This window comes from Perissodus microlepis, chromosome 8 (genome assembly GCF_051167445.1).
Source record: "Perissodus microlepis isolate ML-2025 ecotype Zambia chromosome 8, ASM5116744v1, whole genome shotgun sequence".
Lineage (NCBI taxonomy): Eukaryota > Metazoa > Chordata > Actinopteri > Cichliformes > Cichlidae > Perissodus > Perissodus microlepis.
This window is the reverse complement of record NC_140468.1, coordinates 24,782,766-24,801,725: the sequence shown is the minus strand read 5'-3', so window position 1 is coordinate 24,801,725 and position 18,960 is coordinate 24,782,766. Positions and strand designations below refer to the sequence as shown.

The 18,960-nt window shown below is 39.8% G+C and overlaps 1 protein-coding gene across 3 annotated transcripts in view; it reads right to left on the bottom strand.

Moving 5' to 3' along the window:
• The window catches only part of spag9b (sperm associated antigen 9b), a 38,974-nt gene extending 20,959 nt beyond the window's left edge, over positions 1 to 18,015 (bottom strand). The window contains exons 1-4 of one of the 3 annotated variants that reach the window (XM_084938356.1): positions 17,354 to 18,015; positions 5,826 to 5,946; positions 3,377 to 3,447; positions 2,366 to 2,463 (exon numbers count right to left, since the gene is read on the bottom strand). In XM_084938356.1, the coding sequence (XP_084794482.1) occupies positions 2,366 to 2,463; positions 3,377 to 3,447; positions 5,826 to 5,946; positions 17,354 to 17,653 (590 nt within the window). In that variant the 5' untranslated portion in view covers positions 17,654 to 18,015. Of the gene's footprint in view, positions 1 to 2,365; positions 2,464 to 3,376; positions 3,448 to 4,440; positions 4,968 to 5,825; positions 5,947 to 17,353 lie in introns of those variants that run through there. The other 2 variants (XM_084938355.1, XM_084938359.1) reach the window with 2 other exon arrangements.
• Between the last annotated feature and the right edge of the window lie 945 nt (positions 18,016 to 18,960).

Sequence of the window (18,960 nt, the reverse complement as noted above, 5' to 3'; positions counted from 1 at the left end):
GCCACAAAGCAGCAGCCTAGGTTTGAGGCCAAAGTTCAAGTCCAAGTTATAATAAAATTAGATTACTACATTTAGATTATATATGTAAGCTCAGTATAGCAATCTGTATGCATCTGTGCCTGGAACGTGTTGTATGTTCAATTATTTGAGCACAGCCATGTTAGGTTGAGCTAAACGCTAATGTCACAAGGCTAACATGCTTCATGCTGATGTTGTAGGCATCTTATTCTGCTCATTTTCAGCTCAATAGTTTAAGTCCTGGACTCCGCTAGAGTAGCTTTGTGTGATTAGCTCTTCATAATAATCCTTATTGTATATATGCCCCTTCACTTTAAGCCAACTGCTTTCTGATTGGCTGCCCTTTGTAAAGAGAAAGTTTGAACAGGAGGTGGGTGGGGCTTCTGGACAGAGCTGTGTGCACGAGCTGCCCATATTAACCCTTTATCTCTTGAAAAGCTACTAGCTGTAACCTTTGAGGCTCTTTTCTGAAATGAGCAGCCTCTGCCTATGCAGCTACCCTTGAAAAACTATATTCAAATGGTCATCGAAACAAGTTTTTATTGATATACACTGAGGTGTCAAAACCATCATTAAGGGTACAAGTTAGGTTGTCATTTGACAACTTCCCCTGTACTCTTAATGATGAGCACAGTAATATCTGTTGTGTTATAAATAACATCATACAAAGTCAAGAAAAGAGGGGAAAAAAACTGAAACCACAGCTTTGGATCATTTGTGCTTAGACTGACCTCAGAAAATAATAATAAAAAAAAGCATACTGCATTTCTACTGTAAGCTTATAAACCACACTGAATAAAAAGTTGTGTTGCAGCTATTTGACCTTAAACCAGTCTACTGCGGTAATAAAAGCTTTTGACTTCACAGAGTACCCCAGTCATATGTTACCATCATTTGAGTCCTATGCCTGTCTTTATAATGCCTCCATGCAGTTTATGGATGTCTACCAAGCTTGTTAGCCTCGGCGGATAATTTAGCACTCCACCTCCCACAATGGCGGGTCGAAAGTAGTGTTTCAACTTTTATGGCTACACTTTTCAAATTTTGACGCAGATGTTTGTAGATCAAAATGCAAAGCTGGTTATGGAGACACGTCTAATCTGAGGAAATATCTGGACAACCAAATACTTGTCAAAGTTGAATGTACCACGTCTGACTGAATGTCAAATTCACAGAAGGACTAAAGGCTATATTTTAAGGCTAAATTTTGCACTTATTTGAGGATGATGATGATGAAGCTTTTAGAGAGGCAGCGATAGCTTCCAATCCTGTAACGGGATAAGTTATCACAGAAATTGGACTGTTTACCCTGCTTGTAAATGTTTTGACTTAACAGTTAACAGCATGGACTCACCATGTTTACAGCATGCTTTAAGTGCAATGAAGACTCCGCTGGGTAAAAAAAAAAAATCATCTTAAATGTGCAAATTGTTAAGCTGGACCTTACTAACATGAAGCTGTAAAGTTACAGCAGCACAAACTGTGCACTCCCACTGTTTGAGATGATGATGCAGAAAATATAAATGTTGTTGTACTTGGTTCCAAGTCTCTTTTACATCACTGGAATAACAGCGCGCACACACACACAATACTTGTCCAATAAATAAAATACATTTTACATTTCCACGTCTTTAGTGGGCTGTGCGACTGTAACCTTCACTGTTTTTAATGAATCCAGTTTAAAGTGTCAGAACTCTCATGTACGCCTTTCACCTGAGAAATAAACAGCAGCGCCGAGAACACACTCAGCGTTAAAATAGTAAGCTGCTATTTCACTGCTCATGTTCACTGCTAAACACCAATATTAACTAATCTCATTAACTTCTTGTCTCTTTTGCAACAGTGCTGCTGTGTCGTAATACTGTTATTTTTTAAAATAGATTTTATAGAAAATTTTTAAAAATCACAATTTCATCAGCATCACCTTGTTATAACATGTGTGGCTCGAGTAGGCAACACTCCTAATGATCATTTTGCAGAGTAATAGGAGGCATGGATTCGCCCATTTGTGGGTGAGCACGTGCAGAGCCCAAAGCAGAAAGCCCGGGTTAACAGAGAAAGTTGGTAATCATCACCGTGACACCAATTATCTCCTACTGCGATTTTGGGTTTTTTAAGCCTGCAAAGACAAACAAAGCCTGACTGTTTGAACTTCCTTTTTATTGCATCCCTGTGGTGAGGAAGGTAAAAAGTTTTCAATAAATAAAAAGTCTCAAATGTGAAATATGGACTCTCAGGTACCTGTGCTGGTTCAGATATTGAAGGTACCCAACTGTCTCCAACTATAATATGAAACAAGAAAAGAAAAGAGAGGAAAAAAAAGAGAAAAACAGTGCGGTTGTCTAACCGTGTCCTGACTGATGTTCCTGTATCTGAGGGCTCTGCTGTCATCGCTGCATGTTGGTGTTTAGTCCGCTCCAGATGCTCCATGTAGCTGTGGATCATCTAAAAGATATACAAGCGAGACGATCGTTAGGACATGAAGTGATCTCACTGATACAAACTGCACTAATGAATATGAAGTGCTTTGGGTCCACAGCTGTGACAGTCAGCCTTACAAAGAACCATGTTGATGCAGTGTGTAGGTGACAGCCTTCATTAGGCTTTCATCTCCCCTGTTCAACATTATTCAGATTAGCAGTTGGCTGCTGAGGCCTCAGAGGCTTATTTGGACATTGAGGCAACAGTTAGTGATAAATAATGAACAACAGACAGGGACAGACTGAAGGCTCAGCAAAAACCTAATTTACTTTCAGATTCTTCATGTTTAAAATCATTCTTTTTCTTCTTTTCCTCAACAATTTGTTGTTACATTTGTTTTTCCATTTAAGACTCAAACCGATTCTTGATGGTCTCCTGAAAAAAGAAAAGGCTCGACTTTTGATGTGCAGTTACTTATGATCCATTACTTATCACGGTGTTTGAAAACACTCCATTGTGTGGTCACAGGTAAGTCCTCCCCACATATGAATGCACATGAATAACCTTATAAACTTGAATATGCAGGTAAAGAACAGCAAATGTTAAATGTACACACAGACATACACATTAGTTCAGTGAAAAATTCTGAACCTGTTACTTTGATTGATGTTTTTTGGAATAATGAGACATATTTAATATCATTACACTGCAAAATAATCTGATCTTAAAAATGACTAACATACAGAAAACAGCTATCAACCAATCAAATCTTAAAGATATGTAAACCATATGGAGTTTCTTGGCTGCTTATCCCAGCACGTTTTCACTTATTCTTTATTTATAAGCTGTGCAAGTTATAAAAATAATAATATTACAGATTTTTTTCCCCACAGCTTACTGTAAAAGCATCCATACAAACATCTCCTCACACTCTTACCTCAGTGTGTCTCTGATGAAGGGCATTGTACTCTTTTTTGAGCTCTGCTTCTCTCTCCTCCAATCTGCTAACTGGATAAGAAACAAAGTTCATATAACGAAAACAGGAACAGGACTAGAACCAATTTTACTGAAAATACTGAAAGACTAGACTCTATGAGAGTGGAAAATCCAATATTTTTACATGTTATGTCACTGAGCATGATACAGTTATCTGCTGCAGTAATATCTCAGAGCCAGAAGAGGGCTGCCATGCACCAACAAAATCCTCCCGAGTGCCACCAAAGAACTGGGGGCAGATGTACCCACAGCTCTGAATACCCAACGTCAAGTCCAAAAGGCATCCTTTTTGCTTTTCCACTACTAAAAATAATAATGAAATTAATAAAAAAATAAATCATCATCACTCTGAATGTGTATCTCCTGCATGTTGAGTAGCTCAGTTGGATAAAAGACAAATGCTGCTGATTCCAGCTGTTTGTAGTTTTATTTCATTTTTTTTGGAGTCTTTCTTCTGAGTTTACTACAGGACTGATCTAACAGCAAATGACACTGTAATCCTTAGAGTTGAGCTTTCAGGCACAGTCACAGTTTAGAAGCTGGAATAAGTTTTCAATGTAACTTATAGAAATTAATAAATTTTACGTATAAGCCTAAATTTAATATTTGATATATCTACTTAAGTGTGTATCAGTGTGCTAACAAAGTAAATGTAGAACTTGACTTTTTTTAATTATAAAAATAGATTACCTTTATTAAGAAGGCCGAGTTGTGCTTCAGATGTCGCTAGATCTAAAACCTCATTCATAGACAATATAGTGCAACTACTGTCAGTGTCATGGAGATGAACCTGTTAGCATCATGACTGTTTACACCTTCATATTAAACACAGAATGCCCTGATTTTAACAGAAAGAGGTCTGCAGTAGCTGTATCCATGTCTGACAAAAGCTAAAGGAACTTCAAGGAATACGAATGGAAATGATGCATCTTTATAATTAGTAAAAAATAAATAAACACATAAACATTGCTCTGAGTTCTATCCAGCCAGTTGAGGACAACTTACTGATTCCAGTGTTTGTGGCTCTCAGGTGGCCCTGCTCATTCAGGGCCAAACAGTCGGGCAGTAGTTTAGTGTGTTATTCAGATTCCAGCCATGCAAGTGCACTCCGTCAAAAGTGGCCCTAAAGGTTTGCAGAAGCCTGAGCACTAGCAGCACCCTCTGCCTTAAACATGCACAAAGTTTCAAGTCCGAATCCGCAGATGTTTAGCAAAGCTTGATTCGAGAATTCTTGGGAATCAACATGCATGTTAGCAATGACGAGCACCAGAGCAGCTGCATATTGTGGTGAAAACTGTGATTTAGTTTGGGTTTTTTGAGGGGGATCATAGAGGAAGTAGATGTGAAAGAGTGCAGCAGAAATAACTGCGGTGTTATTTACAGGTGTGTTCACAAAACAGTGTGATTGTTAAGGAAAGCCCCACATGCAAACAATTAATCCTCTCACAAATAAAACAAGGCTTCATCTGGTTCTGATCGTGACTTGTGTTAAAATCTGGCTCACTTGTGTGTCAGAATTTGCACATAGTCTACATGAATTCACAGTTTTCTACATAAAAACAAAAACAAAAAAAACATTGTCAAATTTTTAAATCAGTTTTCCAATTCAGATGTCATTTAGTCAAACGTCGTCATGCCTATTAAGGCCTGTTATGTGCCAGGAAATAATATAAACATGAAAACTCCTGTTAGCAAATGTCTTGTTGTCAAAACACATTATCCAATTAGAGCTTGGAGCTAAATTTGGTTTACACAGGCGTGTTTCCACTGACAGGAACACAGTGCAGTGATGCAGTTCTCTCTGCTGCCAATTCTGACCATGAACATAAATTACAGACTAAATGAAACTGGCACAATGACATAACCAGAAAAAAGAGGAAGCGTCAGATCGAAAGAATTAAAAAGAGATTTGCTGAGAATTCGCAAATTTCCCCTGAGCATGGAAGAAGAGGAATGTGCTGCGATACTGTGGTGGACCAAACAGACAGTGACACACTATGTCACCAGTGGAGTAATGCCCACATCATGAAGGTTTTTTTTTTTTTTTCATGCCTTTGAAAGGCTCCCACACTGTGAGGGATGGTAACGTTCTTAAGTACTACTTCAGAAATGAACTTATTATATTACATCTAAATATATATATATTTTTTAGATTAAAGCCCAGTAAAACTTTCCTGGGCTTTAAACGTACTCTATTTGAGCTCATTTAGTAAGTTAAGCACTTCATAGTATGTCACTAATAGCCTTCATTCAGGTGGTCTTTTTGCCCTGTGGCACATCAGGAAAATAAACATTCACAAAAGCTTCAAACTGTTGATGCTGTTCACAGGGTGTATGTGTGCGTGTGCGTGTGTGTGTCTCGTTACAGATAAAACGCTAATTCAACTTACTCTGATCTGCATAGTTTCTAGTTTTTAGCTCTAGCTGCCGTGTGTGAGATTCCAACGTCACCAGTCGACACTGGAGATCCTTCTTCTCGCCATCCTGGGAGTCTTCCAAGGCGATGTACCTCTGCAGATTGACACAGTGAAAGCAGATATTTATTACCACTGCACTGACATTAACAAGAGTACTGGAAGCTACTGGAAGCTACTGTAAGCACGAAAACATCCACTGATGATTTGTTTATGACAGCATCAGGAGGAAAAAATGTCACACATGCATGTGAGCGGTCAGCTTCCTTAGCCAGTCAAGCAATCATTGGCATCTGTTACACAAGAATGCCTGAAAGAGAAGAATGAAATAGAGCTGTGTGGACTAAATGTTGCATCTGTGTGTACTTGATAACAATCTGGGCGATACTAATACTATTAATACAAATAGGAAACAAAGCACAGCGTCTGTCTTCTGTTGATTATCAAAGTTATCCAACATCTCAGCACAACAGGTGCAAAGCAACAGCTTCCTCATAGCTTGTGCTTGAGTGCTTTTCTGTGTACTATTTGATATCCGTATCAGGATTGGTTTTGCAGCCTTCACAGCAGCAGCTGTCAGCAACCTCAGTCCTCTAAAACAGTCCTGGACATGCAATCATGTTAAATCATTACTATGATAAACCCACCTCGGAGGTGGGTTTCGATTTTCAACCCCTTTCTTCAAACTGTCTCCAGCCAAAAACCCATCAGTCAACATAAAATCTAACACATAAGATGAAACTCTAAAGAGATCTGGTAAAGTGGGTTTCTAAAGGATCCAATAACAAAAAAAGAAGTAAATGAAATTCTTTAAAAAAGCAAATAAGACGAAATATGACTCCAAAGACCACAAGAATGCTCAAAACAGGTTTATGAACTTGGAGTGAACTCCAGTACGACATAAACAAAACTACCTTATACTGTTTAACTACAAGCACGAACCTTGTGGCACCAGGACGAAAGTCAGGAAATCACCATAGGTGCTGACACTGACTGTTTACCAAGGTGGTGGAGTAACCAAGCCAGTAGAGCCACATTACTAGTGTGACCATAAAATCTTCAGTTATTTCAGTCTAGCACTCATCATTTTGCTCTTGTGGTGTAACACACTGTGGAGCAGTATGTTACAATAAAGCAAGACTCTTATTACATTATAAAATAGAAATCAGTAATGCTGATTCATGTAGCACTATCAGTCTGCTACAGCGGTTATAATGAAGAACAGAACAGCAAACCTCAGTATTCACATGATAGGGTGGGGCTAGGTTTCACAATGAGTTCACCCAAAGCCTTGGCTGATTGTGACCCACACCCATTTTCACACCTTGGCTTGTGTGATTAGGTAGAGGATCAATAGGGGGTCCATGACCCTCTTGCAGACTCTCCACCAGTTGCTCTTAGAACTGAGGAAGCTTGTCAGATGAGAGGCGAAACGTCTTCAAGGAAACTTAAAGAAGTCCAGATACTTTTCTTTCCAGCTCCTTAGACTACAATGACCTGGATGACTGAGAACCTTCACAGACAGAAAAGCAAAGCGTTTTGGCCTAAGTGCATTTCTGCACACACAGTGGATGACAAAGAGAGAGACAAGAAAGTTTACTTCCTACTTTACTGTTTATACCAGCAACAAAACAGAGTTAACATTGTTCATACACAACAAATAAGGAACTAGTCGACTCTCTTTTATTAACGGACTTAACTGAAACGGTACCAGCTGAACATAAAAATGTTTGAAGTTAGAAAATCTGTCTGGTTCTGTATTCTTTTTTCAAGCTGGCAACAGTAGACTAATAAGACACATTATAAGGTAAATTAGGGGTTGCACATCTTGAATTAGCCAAACGGGCTACTAAGTATAGGCACTTATCCAGTGCATCGGATCAGCATGTGTTTAGGCTTTGCTGCTAATGCGGCTAAAAAAGGTTGTTTCTTACATGAATATTTTCTATGTCTACAGCAGAGATCAAATGTTTCAGTAGATCACTGAACAAATAATTAAAATAATAAAATGCTGCATTACTCAGATCTTTGGGAAAGTAAGAAGGTGGGGAACTGTTAAGGTTTACAGTTACAAGAGAACTTAAAAACTTAAAGGGATGGGGAATCTTATAGCTACAGGTCAGAATAATTGCAACAATAAAATACAGTAGGTCCCATCAGACAGCATCAAATATGACAAACAGCATCACTGTTAGAACCGTTTTGATAACTAAAGGTTAAAGGCTACAGCCAAACTTCTAGTAAAAGGGAATACACAGGGTACTGCTGGCCTCTTTGTCTCATTTGTACTGATACTTCAGCTGAATCAGGTGTCTGATGCTGTAAACATGCAGTCTTGTGATGCAGATGTGAATTAGACACCCTGCAGTAGAGCCCCGGGCTGGTGGTGAGTATCATCTGCAGAGAAATGAGGGTCACCTGAGAAGCCTGTTACAAGCAGCCTCTTATTTAAACATGTCCCATTAAGACCTGAGGTGTATAAAAAAAAGGTGTTTCATCAAGAAAACTTCGTGATTTTTTAAAAATAACACGGTCAGATGTCTCCATCTGTGGTGCCGCAGTCTGCACATGTACATAACAAAGACACGAGGTAAACAGGTGAAGCAGCAGGGGTCTGTGTTTTAAAAACCTTCTCCAGTTCCCCCCTAAGACTTTCAACAATTAACTTTAAAAGACACCATTTACCACCATAAAGGACTAACTGACTCTACAGCTGACATATGTTGACCCCCACCCACCCAACACACACACACTGCAGCAACAGATTTATCTACATAACTCCCCAACTCTTTCTCACCACGCTGCTCCTCATATGACCTGGGAAGGAGGCTTGCACATATGACAGCGCTCCAGAGAATAAGTGTTCCAGCGTTTGACCATGCACTCTTCCCCCTACGCTACATGGATAATGAGCTCTTTGTCCCTGGGTGCCAACACACACTCTCCTACTAACAAACACATGTGCTTCCAGAACAAGTGTGTGCCTACCCCCACACAGGGCTTCACTGTATTGGCACTCAATTGACAGAGACTGAAATCAGCTCCTTTTTAGAGCTTTTGGCTACAGATTCCTGCTGGGATGTTTAGGACAGCTGGGGGCGTTTGAGGTCCTGGACACCAGATGCAGTAAAGGGTTAGATGATCTCCTGCAATAGTCTAATAGATTTCCAAAAGTCATGGTAAAATAATTTGTCTTGTAGATAACACTGTTTTGACAACATACTGTGGGATCCTACTCATCTTTCTTAGAACTGCAATGAGTCGATTTATTAGTCAAACAAAACACCAACTACTTTCATAATTAATCTTCACACAAAATTTCAACCAAAACCACTAAAACTTTATTCTCAGATGCCAGAAATGCATCACAGTGAATTATTACTAATATTACAATAATCACTGGTAGCACTCAGTGTATGAGAGGCTGTATTTACTGCAGACTCACCAGCGCTTTGAGCTAATACTAGCATGCCATCCCTATTGTCAGACTGCTGTTGTGCTCTTTTGGTAGTTTGGTTAATGACGAATGAACACACAAACAAACACACCCTGACCTGATAACAGACTTTTGCAGTGCTTACGACTCATTCTGAGAGAACGATAAATATGCGTGCACCAAATTTCAGGTGATCACCTGACATAATCATAGACTGAATGGCACAAAACTGTGTGGCAATTACACAGCAGATGTTGTGTTATTTCTCTAGATGGGGGAAGACTTGGACTTTTTAGCAGCACTGGAAAGGATCAGATTTCCAGCATCAGATTTCCATCATGATGGAGCTAGAGGAAAACATGGAATATATAACTCAAGTCTGAAAGGATTCATCTACTTGAGACAATTTAAAATTGTGCACAATCAATTCAACAGTGATTGACACATTTCTATCCCAGACACATGTCTAAGATTTGGTTATAGGCCTATTTGTTTGGCAGATATTCAGGTTTCACTTTGGGTATTGGGATATTTGATATTTTTCAATGCTGAAATAGGTACCATGTCACATTTCTAATGTTACAGCAGTAATCAACATGCTTTTGTTCACCTCACTTTTGCTAATTTTCATCCATAGTGGAAGCTGATTTGCTTGTCGTGCAAACAGAGAGTATTAAAGACTGATGTAGCTACAGCAACATCACCAGTTGGTTTTATGAACTCCTGTTTTAAAGCCCAGGTTCCTCTTGCCTATGTAACCTCCTAATGTACTTAGCATCAGCTCATATGTCCATGACCAGTATTCACTCTCATTGACAGTTGCTTCAGTCGCTCGCCTGAAAAAAACTCTCCTGAAAAAAACTACGAAAAGTTTATCTTGGGTTCACTTTTCCGGCAGTTTAACTAATATGGCCAGAAACATCTGTCACAATTCAGGCTTTTCTTCTTTAAGACACAGTCAAACGGACCCATTCAACAGTATGCTGAACCCAGTATTGGTGGCTCCTGGTACATGTTAGTGATTCACGGTGATCAATCAGTTGGCATTACTCGTCAGTAGTGTGCGGCCTCTCCCACATCAGCAGCAGACAACCATGGACGGACAAAAGAACTGAGGGAAGTGCCGTTTTTCCCAAAGAATTTCCTGCCTTGCCTTTTCCTCCTTTCGCTGAGGCAAGCCAATGAGAGGAATTCCTCTGAGCTTGAAGGACAGAAAAGCAGGACTTGGCCTATACGGCGTTGATTTCGTGAGATTAATCTGATTCTTTTTTCAGAGAGTGACTTTTTTTAAATGAGCAGCTTAATAAATGAATCTGTGCCACACTGCTCATTAGCCTTAGAGAAGGCAGTTGCTTTGGTGTGGGCTATGTGCATCTACACGTGGGTGTAAATGTGAAAATCACAGCTATCTGCACTGGAACCATCTACAGAGAGAGCAGGTGTATCCCTACAAAAAAATAATGCATTGATGAGTTTTTTTCTGAGTGACGGCACCTATCATTCAGCAGAAGAATACATTTTGTTGTATGTGCAGTATCAACAATTTTCAAACATTCAAGTCACGACCATGTTGCTGTGTGCAGACTGACATGGGCTGCTTGTGATCCTGTTCGCTCAAACTTTGTGAAATCTGTCTCCTTCTATAACAGAGCATGAGATAAGGGGGATAAGGGAGACTTTCTTCAATGGCAATCACAAAAACATCACTTGCTATTTAAACAGCTGATGCAGTAGGATCAGTCATCCTGCATAGCTTAAGGATCAGCTGGTAATATGTTTGCTATGATGGTTCTCCGTCATCTGAGCACGTCAGTATTTATGTTTATGACAATATGAGAATAACACAAGTTGCTTTGACACAGTCTAATTGACATTTTTGACAGCGATTTTGTAAAGGTGTGCTATTTGTTGTGAAATAACAAGAGAGCAGGCCTCACCTGGTCCTCAAACTGCATGATAATTGTCCCATTGATTTGGAACCTGTTAAACTAGGCGACTGTGTATAAAAACATCTGTCATTCACACACATATTGGTTTGTCTGTGTGTCTGTGTCCAAACATTACAGAGGGCACTGTATAGCAGAGGTGAGAAATTTCACACAGCTGGATGAAAAAAAACCCTCAGCATACTGATGGAAAATGTCATCGGCAGGTCTCAAAGCTGAGGGAACATGTTACAACATGACATCAATTATAAATGCACTTCTCTGTGACCTGTTGCGCTTGTCATTCAACATTTAACCGTCAAGGCAAATGTCAACAACTGGGATTAAAAAACAGCACCTATTCACACATGGAACAATGGTTTACTAATGCAATCTAAAATAATGTAACAAATTTTTATTTATTTGTTTTTATTTTCTGTTAATCTAGTATTAAATTTATGATTTTATTTCTAAGTACATCTTAAGTCCAAGTGATCATCAGCTAAATAGAACAAAGCCTGCATTCAAGGCCTTGTTGCCTCTGCAAGCCCTAATACAAGATACATAACGAATATAACAGTGAGGATCACTTGTTTTTGCTGTTATTTATATAAATGTTAGCTTTTGCAAACTGTATCCAAGTGATTTGGACAATGACTAAACAGAGCTTAACCAGATATAATTGAGTAAATCCAGCAGCAGTCATTCACAGAACCTCATTTAACACAGAAGCTCAAGGCTGCATCACGGAACGTAAGTTTGGATAACATCATAGAAAGCTCACGGCTCTCCAACGGGAGATTGAGAGACCAGTGTTGGACTGTTAGAACAGCTTTGAAATTCATATGAGTTGTTCGCACTAAAGTAAAAGCACCATCACTTCATGCGGATACCCTCTCGGTGCCAGCTGCGGTTGCAAGGCTGGAGCCGAACAAAAAAAACACCCTGATAACGACTGTGTTTAGACTGTTTGTTTGTTTGTTTTTCATGTGCTATGTGCAGAGGTGTTTTTTTCTGTTCTCAAACTGATCTCCCTGTTGGAGCTCAGTCTGGGGGGAGTTATTTTTTTTTCTCCTTATCTTTCCTCATGTGGTGCATTTTCCATTGTTATACCTCTCTGACCTGTCTTCCCCATGTGATGTTTGTGTAATGTATGTATGGTCAGAAGGGTAAGTCGGCGCTGGCAAAGGTCGGCAGCCTTAACCCAATTTCCTTCGGGGTCAACCTTCAGGATCAATAAAGTTTTATTGAATTGAATTGAATTTCTATACAGTAAAATATATATGAGTATAATACTTATTATGTGCTAATAGCTATGTGTTACCATAGCAAAGTACAGGTACCCGAATCACAGAATGAAACTGAAATTTTACTGCAAAGATTTTTCCATGTAAGAGTTCATTGATTTAATGATTCTCGCCACCGGATTTCTGTGTTATTTTAAGGGACCTCTGTGTGCGTCTTAATTAGATTGTTTTTAACATTTTGCACACTTGGAATTTAACAATACAGTATTAGAAACCTCTTGATATATCTGGTTTAAACACAAAAAATGTGGTAAATGGCAAATGGATGAGTTCTTATATAGCACTTCTCTACTCTGAGCACTCAAACCAATTTACACAACTTGCCTGATTTACATAAACACTTATCTATGCAAGTGCTTTTTAGGTAACAGTCACACACATTCATACGCAGACAGATGCTTGCAAGGATATCTGGCTTGCAGACTGAAGCAGACGGGGATTGAACTGATGTATTAGATGATAACATTTTCAGAATGTTACCTATTTATGTGAAGGCCCTCGCACACTTATAATACAGAATATAATCCACCCACTGTTATCATCTTCAATGCCCTGTACCAACATAGAGCAGAGCAGCTATCTGAACGCTACCCCAACAGAGGTCGATTATCTTGTTAATAATTGATTTATTTATTTTATTTAGGACAGTGCATGTTAATGAACATAAATGTAAAAAAAATTACATGAATGTAAACATACCAGATTATAGCCAAGGGCTAATTTCCATCTGTTGTCCTTAAGCATAAAAAATAGACATAATAATTCATAAAAATTCATCATTCATTCATAATAAAAACTCCATCACCACGTACGACTCTGGATACTGTAGCTCCTCTGAAAACTAAGGTCTCTAATCAGAAGTACCTGACTCCGTGGTATAATTCTCAAACACGTACCCTAAAGCAGATAACTCGTAAGCTGGAGAGGAAATGGCGTGTCACAAATTTAGAGGATCATCATTTAGCCTGGAGAAATAGTTTGCTGCTTTATAAGAAAGCCCTCCGCAAAGCCAGAACATCTTACTATTCGTCACTGATTGAAGAAAATAAGAACAACCCCAGGTTTCTCTTCAGCACTGTAGCCAGGCTGACAAAAAGTCAGAGCTCTTTTGAGCCAACCATCCCTTTAACGTTAACTAGTAATGACTTCATGAACTTCTTCACAAATAAAATTTTTATCATTAGAGAAAAAAATTGCCAATAATCATCCCACAGATGTAATATTATCTACAGCTACTCTTAGACTCTTTTTCTCCAATTGATCTTTCTGAGTTAACTTCAATAATTACGTCCTCCAAACCATCAACGTGTCTTTTAGACCCCATTCCTACAAAACTGCTCAAAGAAGTCCTGCCATTAATTAATTCTTCGATCTTAAATATGATCAACCTATCTCTAATAATCGGCTATGTACCACAGGCCTTCAAGCTGGCTGTAGTTAAACCTTTACTCAAAAAGCCATCTCTAGACCCAGCAGTCTTAGCTAATTATAGGCCAATCTCCAACCTTCCTTTCATATCAAAAATCCTTGAAAGAGTAGTTGTCAAACAGCTAACAGATCATCTGCAGAGGAATGGTTTATTTGAAGAGTTTCAGTCAGGTTTCAGAGCTCATCACAGCACAGAAACAGCTTTAGTGAAGGTTACAAATGATCTTCTTATGGCCTCTGACAGTGGACTCATCTCTGTGCTTGTCCTGCTAGACCTTAGTGCAGCGTTCGATACTGTTGACCATAATATCCTATTAGAGCGATTAGAACATGCTGTAGGTATTACAGGTACTGTGCTGCAGTGGTTTTTATCATATCTATCTAATAGACTCCAATTTGTGCATGTAAATGGAGAGTCCTCTTCACACACTGAGGTTAATTATGGAGTTCCACAGGGTTCAGTGTTAGGACCAATTCTGTTTACATTATACAAGCTTCCCTTAGGCAGTATCATTAGAAGACATAGCATACATTTTCCCTGCTATGCAGATGACACCCAGCTCTATCTATCTATGAAGCCAGATGACACACACCAATTAGTTAAACTGCAGGAATGTCTTAAAGACATAAAGACCTGGATGGCCGCTAACTTTCTGCTTCTTAATTCAGATCAAACTGAGGTTATTGTACTCGGCCCTGAAAATCTTAGAAATATGGTATCTAACCAGATTCTTACTCTGGGTGGCATTACCTTGGCCTCCAGTAATGCTGTGAGGAACCCTGGAGTCATTTTTGACCAGGACATGTCCTTAAATGCACATATTAAACAAATATGTAAGACTGCTTTCTTCCATTTGCGCAACATCTCTAAAGTTAGAAATATCCTGTCTCAGAGTGACGCTAAAAAACTAGTTCATGCATTCATTACTTCCAGGCTGGACGACTGTAATTCATTATTTTCAGGAAGTCCTAAAAACTCGCTGAAAGTCTTCAGCTGATCCAAAATGCTGCAGCAAGAGTCCTGACAGGGACTAGAACGAGAGAGCAGATTTCTCCTGTTTTGGCTTCCCTTCATTAGCTTCCTGTTAAATCCAGAATTGAATTCAAAATCCTGCTCCTGACATACAAGGTCTTAAATAATCAGGCCCCATCTTATCTTATTGACCTTGTAGTACCATATCACCCTATTAGAGCACTTCGCTCTCGCACTGCAGGCCTACTTGTTGTTCCTAGAGTATTTAAAAGTAGAATGGGAGGCAGAGCCTTCAGTTTTCAGGCCCCTCTTCTGTGGAACCAGCTTCCAGTTTGGATTCGGGAGACAGACACTATCTCTACTTTTAAGATTAGGCTTAAAACTTTCCTTTTTCCTAAAGCATATAGTTAGGGCTGGACCAGGTGACCCCGAATCCTCCCTTAGTTATGCTGCAATAGACGTAGGCTGCCGGGGATTCCCATGATGCATTGAGTTTTTCCTTTCCAGTCACCTTTCTCACTCAATATGTGTTAATAGACCTCTCTGCATTGAATCATATCTGTTATTAGTCTCTGTCTCTCTTCCACAGCATGTCTTTATCCTGTCTTCCTTCTCTCACCCCAACCGGTCGCAGCAGATGGCCCCGCTCCTCCCTGTGCCTGGTTCTGCCGGAGGTTTCTTCCTGTTAAAAGGGAGTTTTTCCTTCCCACTGTCGCCAAAGTGCTTGCTCATAGGGGGTCATATGATTGTTGGGTTTTTCTCTGTATCTATTATTGTGCGATCTACTGTACAATATAAAGCGCCTTGAGGCGACTTTTGTTGTGATTTGGCGCTATATAAATAAATTTGAATTGAACTTAAGATTACATTGGATTGTATATGGCCCACAAACTAAAAACAACTTTAACAGTCCTGATTCAGCTCTTTGAAGGAAAGTGAACTTTCAGAATGTGTACTTATGGCTAACAATAGACACTGAAAGTGAAAGACAAAGGGGAGCACACATGTACACAGAAACACAGATAAGAGTGCCTGTAGACAGCCAATCAAACTCATGAGCATGCCTGCAGCTGCAAAGAAACAGCCCCAAATTTACCCAGCTCACAAAAGAAAGAATAAGGAGTGCAAGCCACAATGCACCAGGGCCACACTGAAGCGGTTACAGCATACTACATAGCTGCAGGTTTTACACCAACTCTCTTAAATAAGACGACGTGATGAGGAAACTGAGTAAAAGACAATACAACACTGATCATCTTTTCACTTGCTTCAGTTTTACCCCAAACTTCAATCTGAGGTAATTGTAGACGTTCAGGTACACGCCCATGCAACATGCCCCAAAGTTCCCAGCAATAAATAAGAAAAGCAACCACTAACACTAAGTGCTGCACAGTGGTGATGCTTGTAACAAATCTAGCCAGAGTTTCAAACAATGAGGTCAGGTTTATCATGTGAACTAAAAGCTCAGTCCTCAGACAGTTTAAATCCTATGTGTCAGACAGTTTTTCTACTATTGGATCTTTACAATATCAGAGAGGAGCCATCTTTAAAAAGGCCATCTCAGGGATGCAGCACTGGTCCACAGTCCACCTGTTGTTGAAACTTTGTGTTTCTGAAGAGCAGCCAATCATAACTCTTTAAGGCAGGGCAGACCTCAGAGAGTGGATGAACTGAAGAGCTGCAGCAAAGCTAACTATGAATTACTTAAAAACCAAATTGTGTGAAACTCATGCAAAGCTACTCTAGCAGTCAAATGCGGGAAAAATGTATAAGTACAAATCTGCATAAGCCTGGGTTTCAGACCCAGTGTGCAAGACTGTGGCACCTAAACAAGTGTTTCCAACACAAACCGCCCTGTAGTCATGAAGAGCATGGCAACGGGGGTGTCATTTGGGCGGAATCAAATGCAGGGTCAGTGAGACAGCCATGAGTCATGAAGCTGAATCTGATCACTGAGATTCAAACTTGTTTTTGGTTGAGGCAAGAGCAGCCAGCTGGCAAATATATCACTGACTGGTTTGCATATATCTGACACTGCCAGGTTATGCGAAGTACAACAAACTACACAGTGGTGCATAAACCCACCATATAATGCAACTACTGGTCCAAGGAGACCCTAATGTTGCAACAAAACTTGAGCACTGTAGTGTCTCAGAGCTGACCATATGGGATGGCTTGGGTACAGGGCGATCTTTATAAGAAAATGAAATGCAAGTGTACCGAATAATTATATACTTTATAAAAAGTACAAAAGGATAAGTAATGCGCTTATGTGTACTTGAAAAGCATTGCAACAGTAAAGTGGCCAGATTTTCCAACTGACTTTGGCACAAATCCTTTCATCGAGCGCATAATACACGCCTTTAATCTTTAATCCCGCTTGTAAATTAGTTTGGCGCTGTTGCTGCTTGTTTTGTTTTTTTAATCAGACCCACCTCTTCTGTGTGTTTTCTCAGTGCCTTCTCTCGCTCATACTGGGTAACGAGCTGCTCGTTGTCCTCCTTCAGCAGCTCCAGCTCCACTTCGTGCTCCTGGTTGACAGCGAACACCGAGTCCAAGTTCTCCAGCACGGCGACGACCAGCGGCATCAGCTCCTTTACCACATCCTCGTCGTATTTTTCTATGAGCCGTTCAAACTCCCTGTATATTGAACTGGCCAGACCTGAGACCCGCTCAGACATCATGGTCGAGTTGCCCGAGTCGTCCTGATACAGGACTACGTCGTCCAGCTCCATTTTCCCGATTCCACTTGCACTTCTTTCCCAGCTAACGTTAATGAGCTAGCCGCAAGCTTCGGCTGACCAGAGGCTACCCACCTTCTACTTTCGCGGCAACAACAAAACTGTGCTCCTAAAACATCGCTCGAATGTTGTTTCTCATGCAGCGAAGGCGCTGTACTTCATTAACAAAGTCCTATCCCTTAGTCGTGTGGACGGCAGACTTTAAAACCTTGCTAGCCTAGAAGCTAGCAGTACTGAAAAGTCTTTACTTGGCTCCTGATTAGTTTCCCTATCCAACAGATGGGCTTCTGCTGCTGCGTTCACGCGCTGTTGGAAAGATGGGAACAAGCGAAGTTCAACGAATCAAAAAAGTAGTAAGCGCAACATAACAGAACAAATTATTTAGCAGTTATGGAAAAACAAAACACTAAAAGATGACAGTATAGCCCAATAGCCCATGCTAGCAAATATAGCTTGTGCTTACAGAGCTAAAAAAATAATAACAATGGGATTGTAACTATTGCTCATATATAGTTACTTTTAAGTGACGTTTGAGGGGCGGAGAAAAAATCGTATCAAAAACTGGTTTAAAGAAAAACACTTGTAGCTTCGCCTTCTTGCATATGCATAAAATACAGAATTTACCCGTAATTTTCCCGTTAAAGGATATCGATAATTATTTAAATTATTTAATTGACCGAGTTAGTACACACTTCCAACTTCTAATTCTAGCACTGCAGCACAAACAAAGCAGTTATGTAGGCGTACCATTTGATTCCCTTCATAAGTCAAACCTGGGATGATGTCGTTTGGGCAGCGTTAGCAACGCATTGAATAACCGCTCTGTCATTTCCCGAGTCAGTTTGGAAATATGAGCTCACAGGGATCACTTGAAGATGTCATGTTGGTGACGCTGACGTCACATCCCAAAGTGGGCTGCGGGGACAGAGTGTGAAAAACTGAACGTAAGACACTTTTTAAAAAAATGAAAAGATGGTTCGATAAAAGAATGTGCCCGTCTCACCATCTCCTTCATCCACACGGTATTTTACTTTCATGTTCAAAATTTACATCCCTTTAGATTTCCAGTACTATCAAGAGAATATGCAGTTGTTTCTAATGCGGTCAGTTGTGCAGTCAGACTTTCAGCCTCTCCTGCATCACATCATCTTTTCATCCAAGCACATATAGTGACCATTACTGCAGTTTTCACAATAATAAGGCATCCAACAAAATGAGCAGAAACTTCACCCTCATTCTATCAGCTCTCCATACTGTGATCTCCTTTTGATGTAATACTTGTTAAATTATTAAGTGGATTT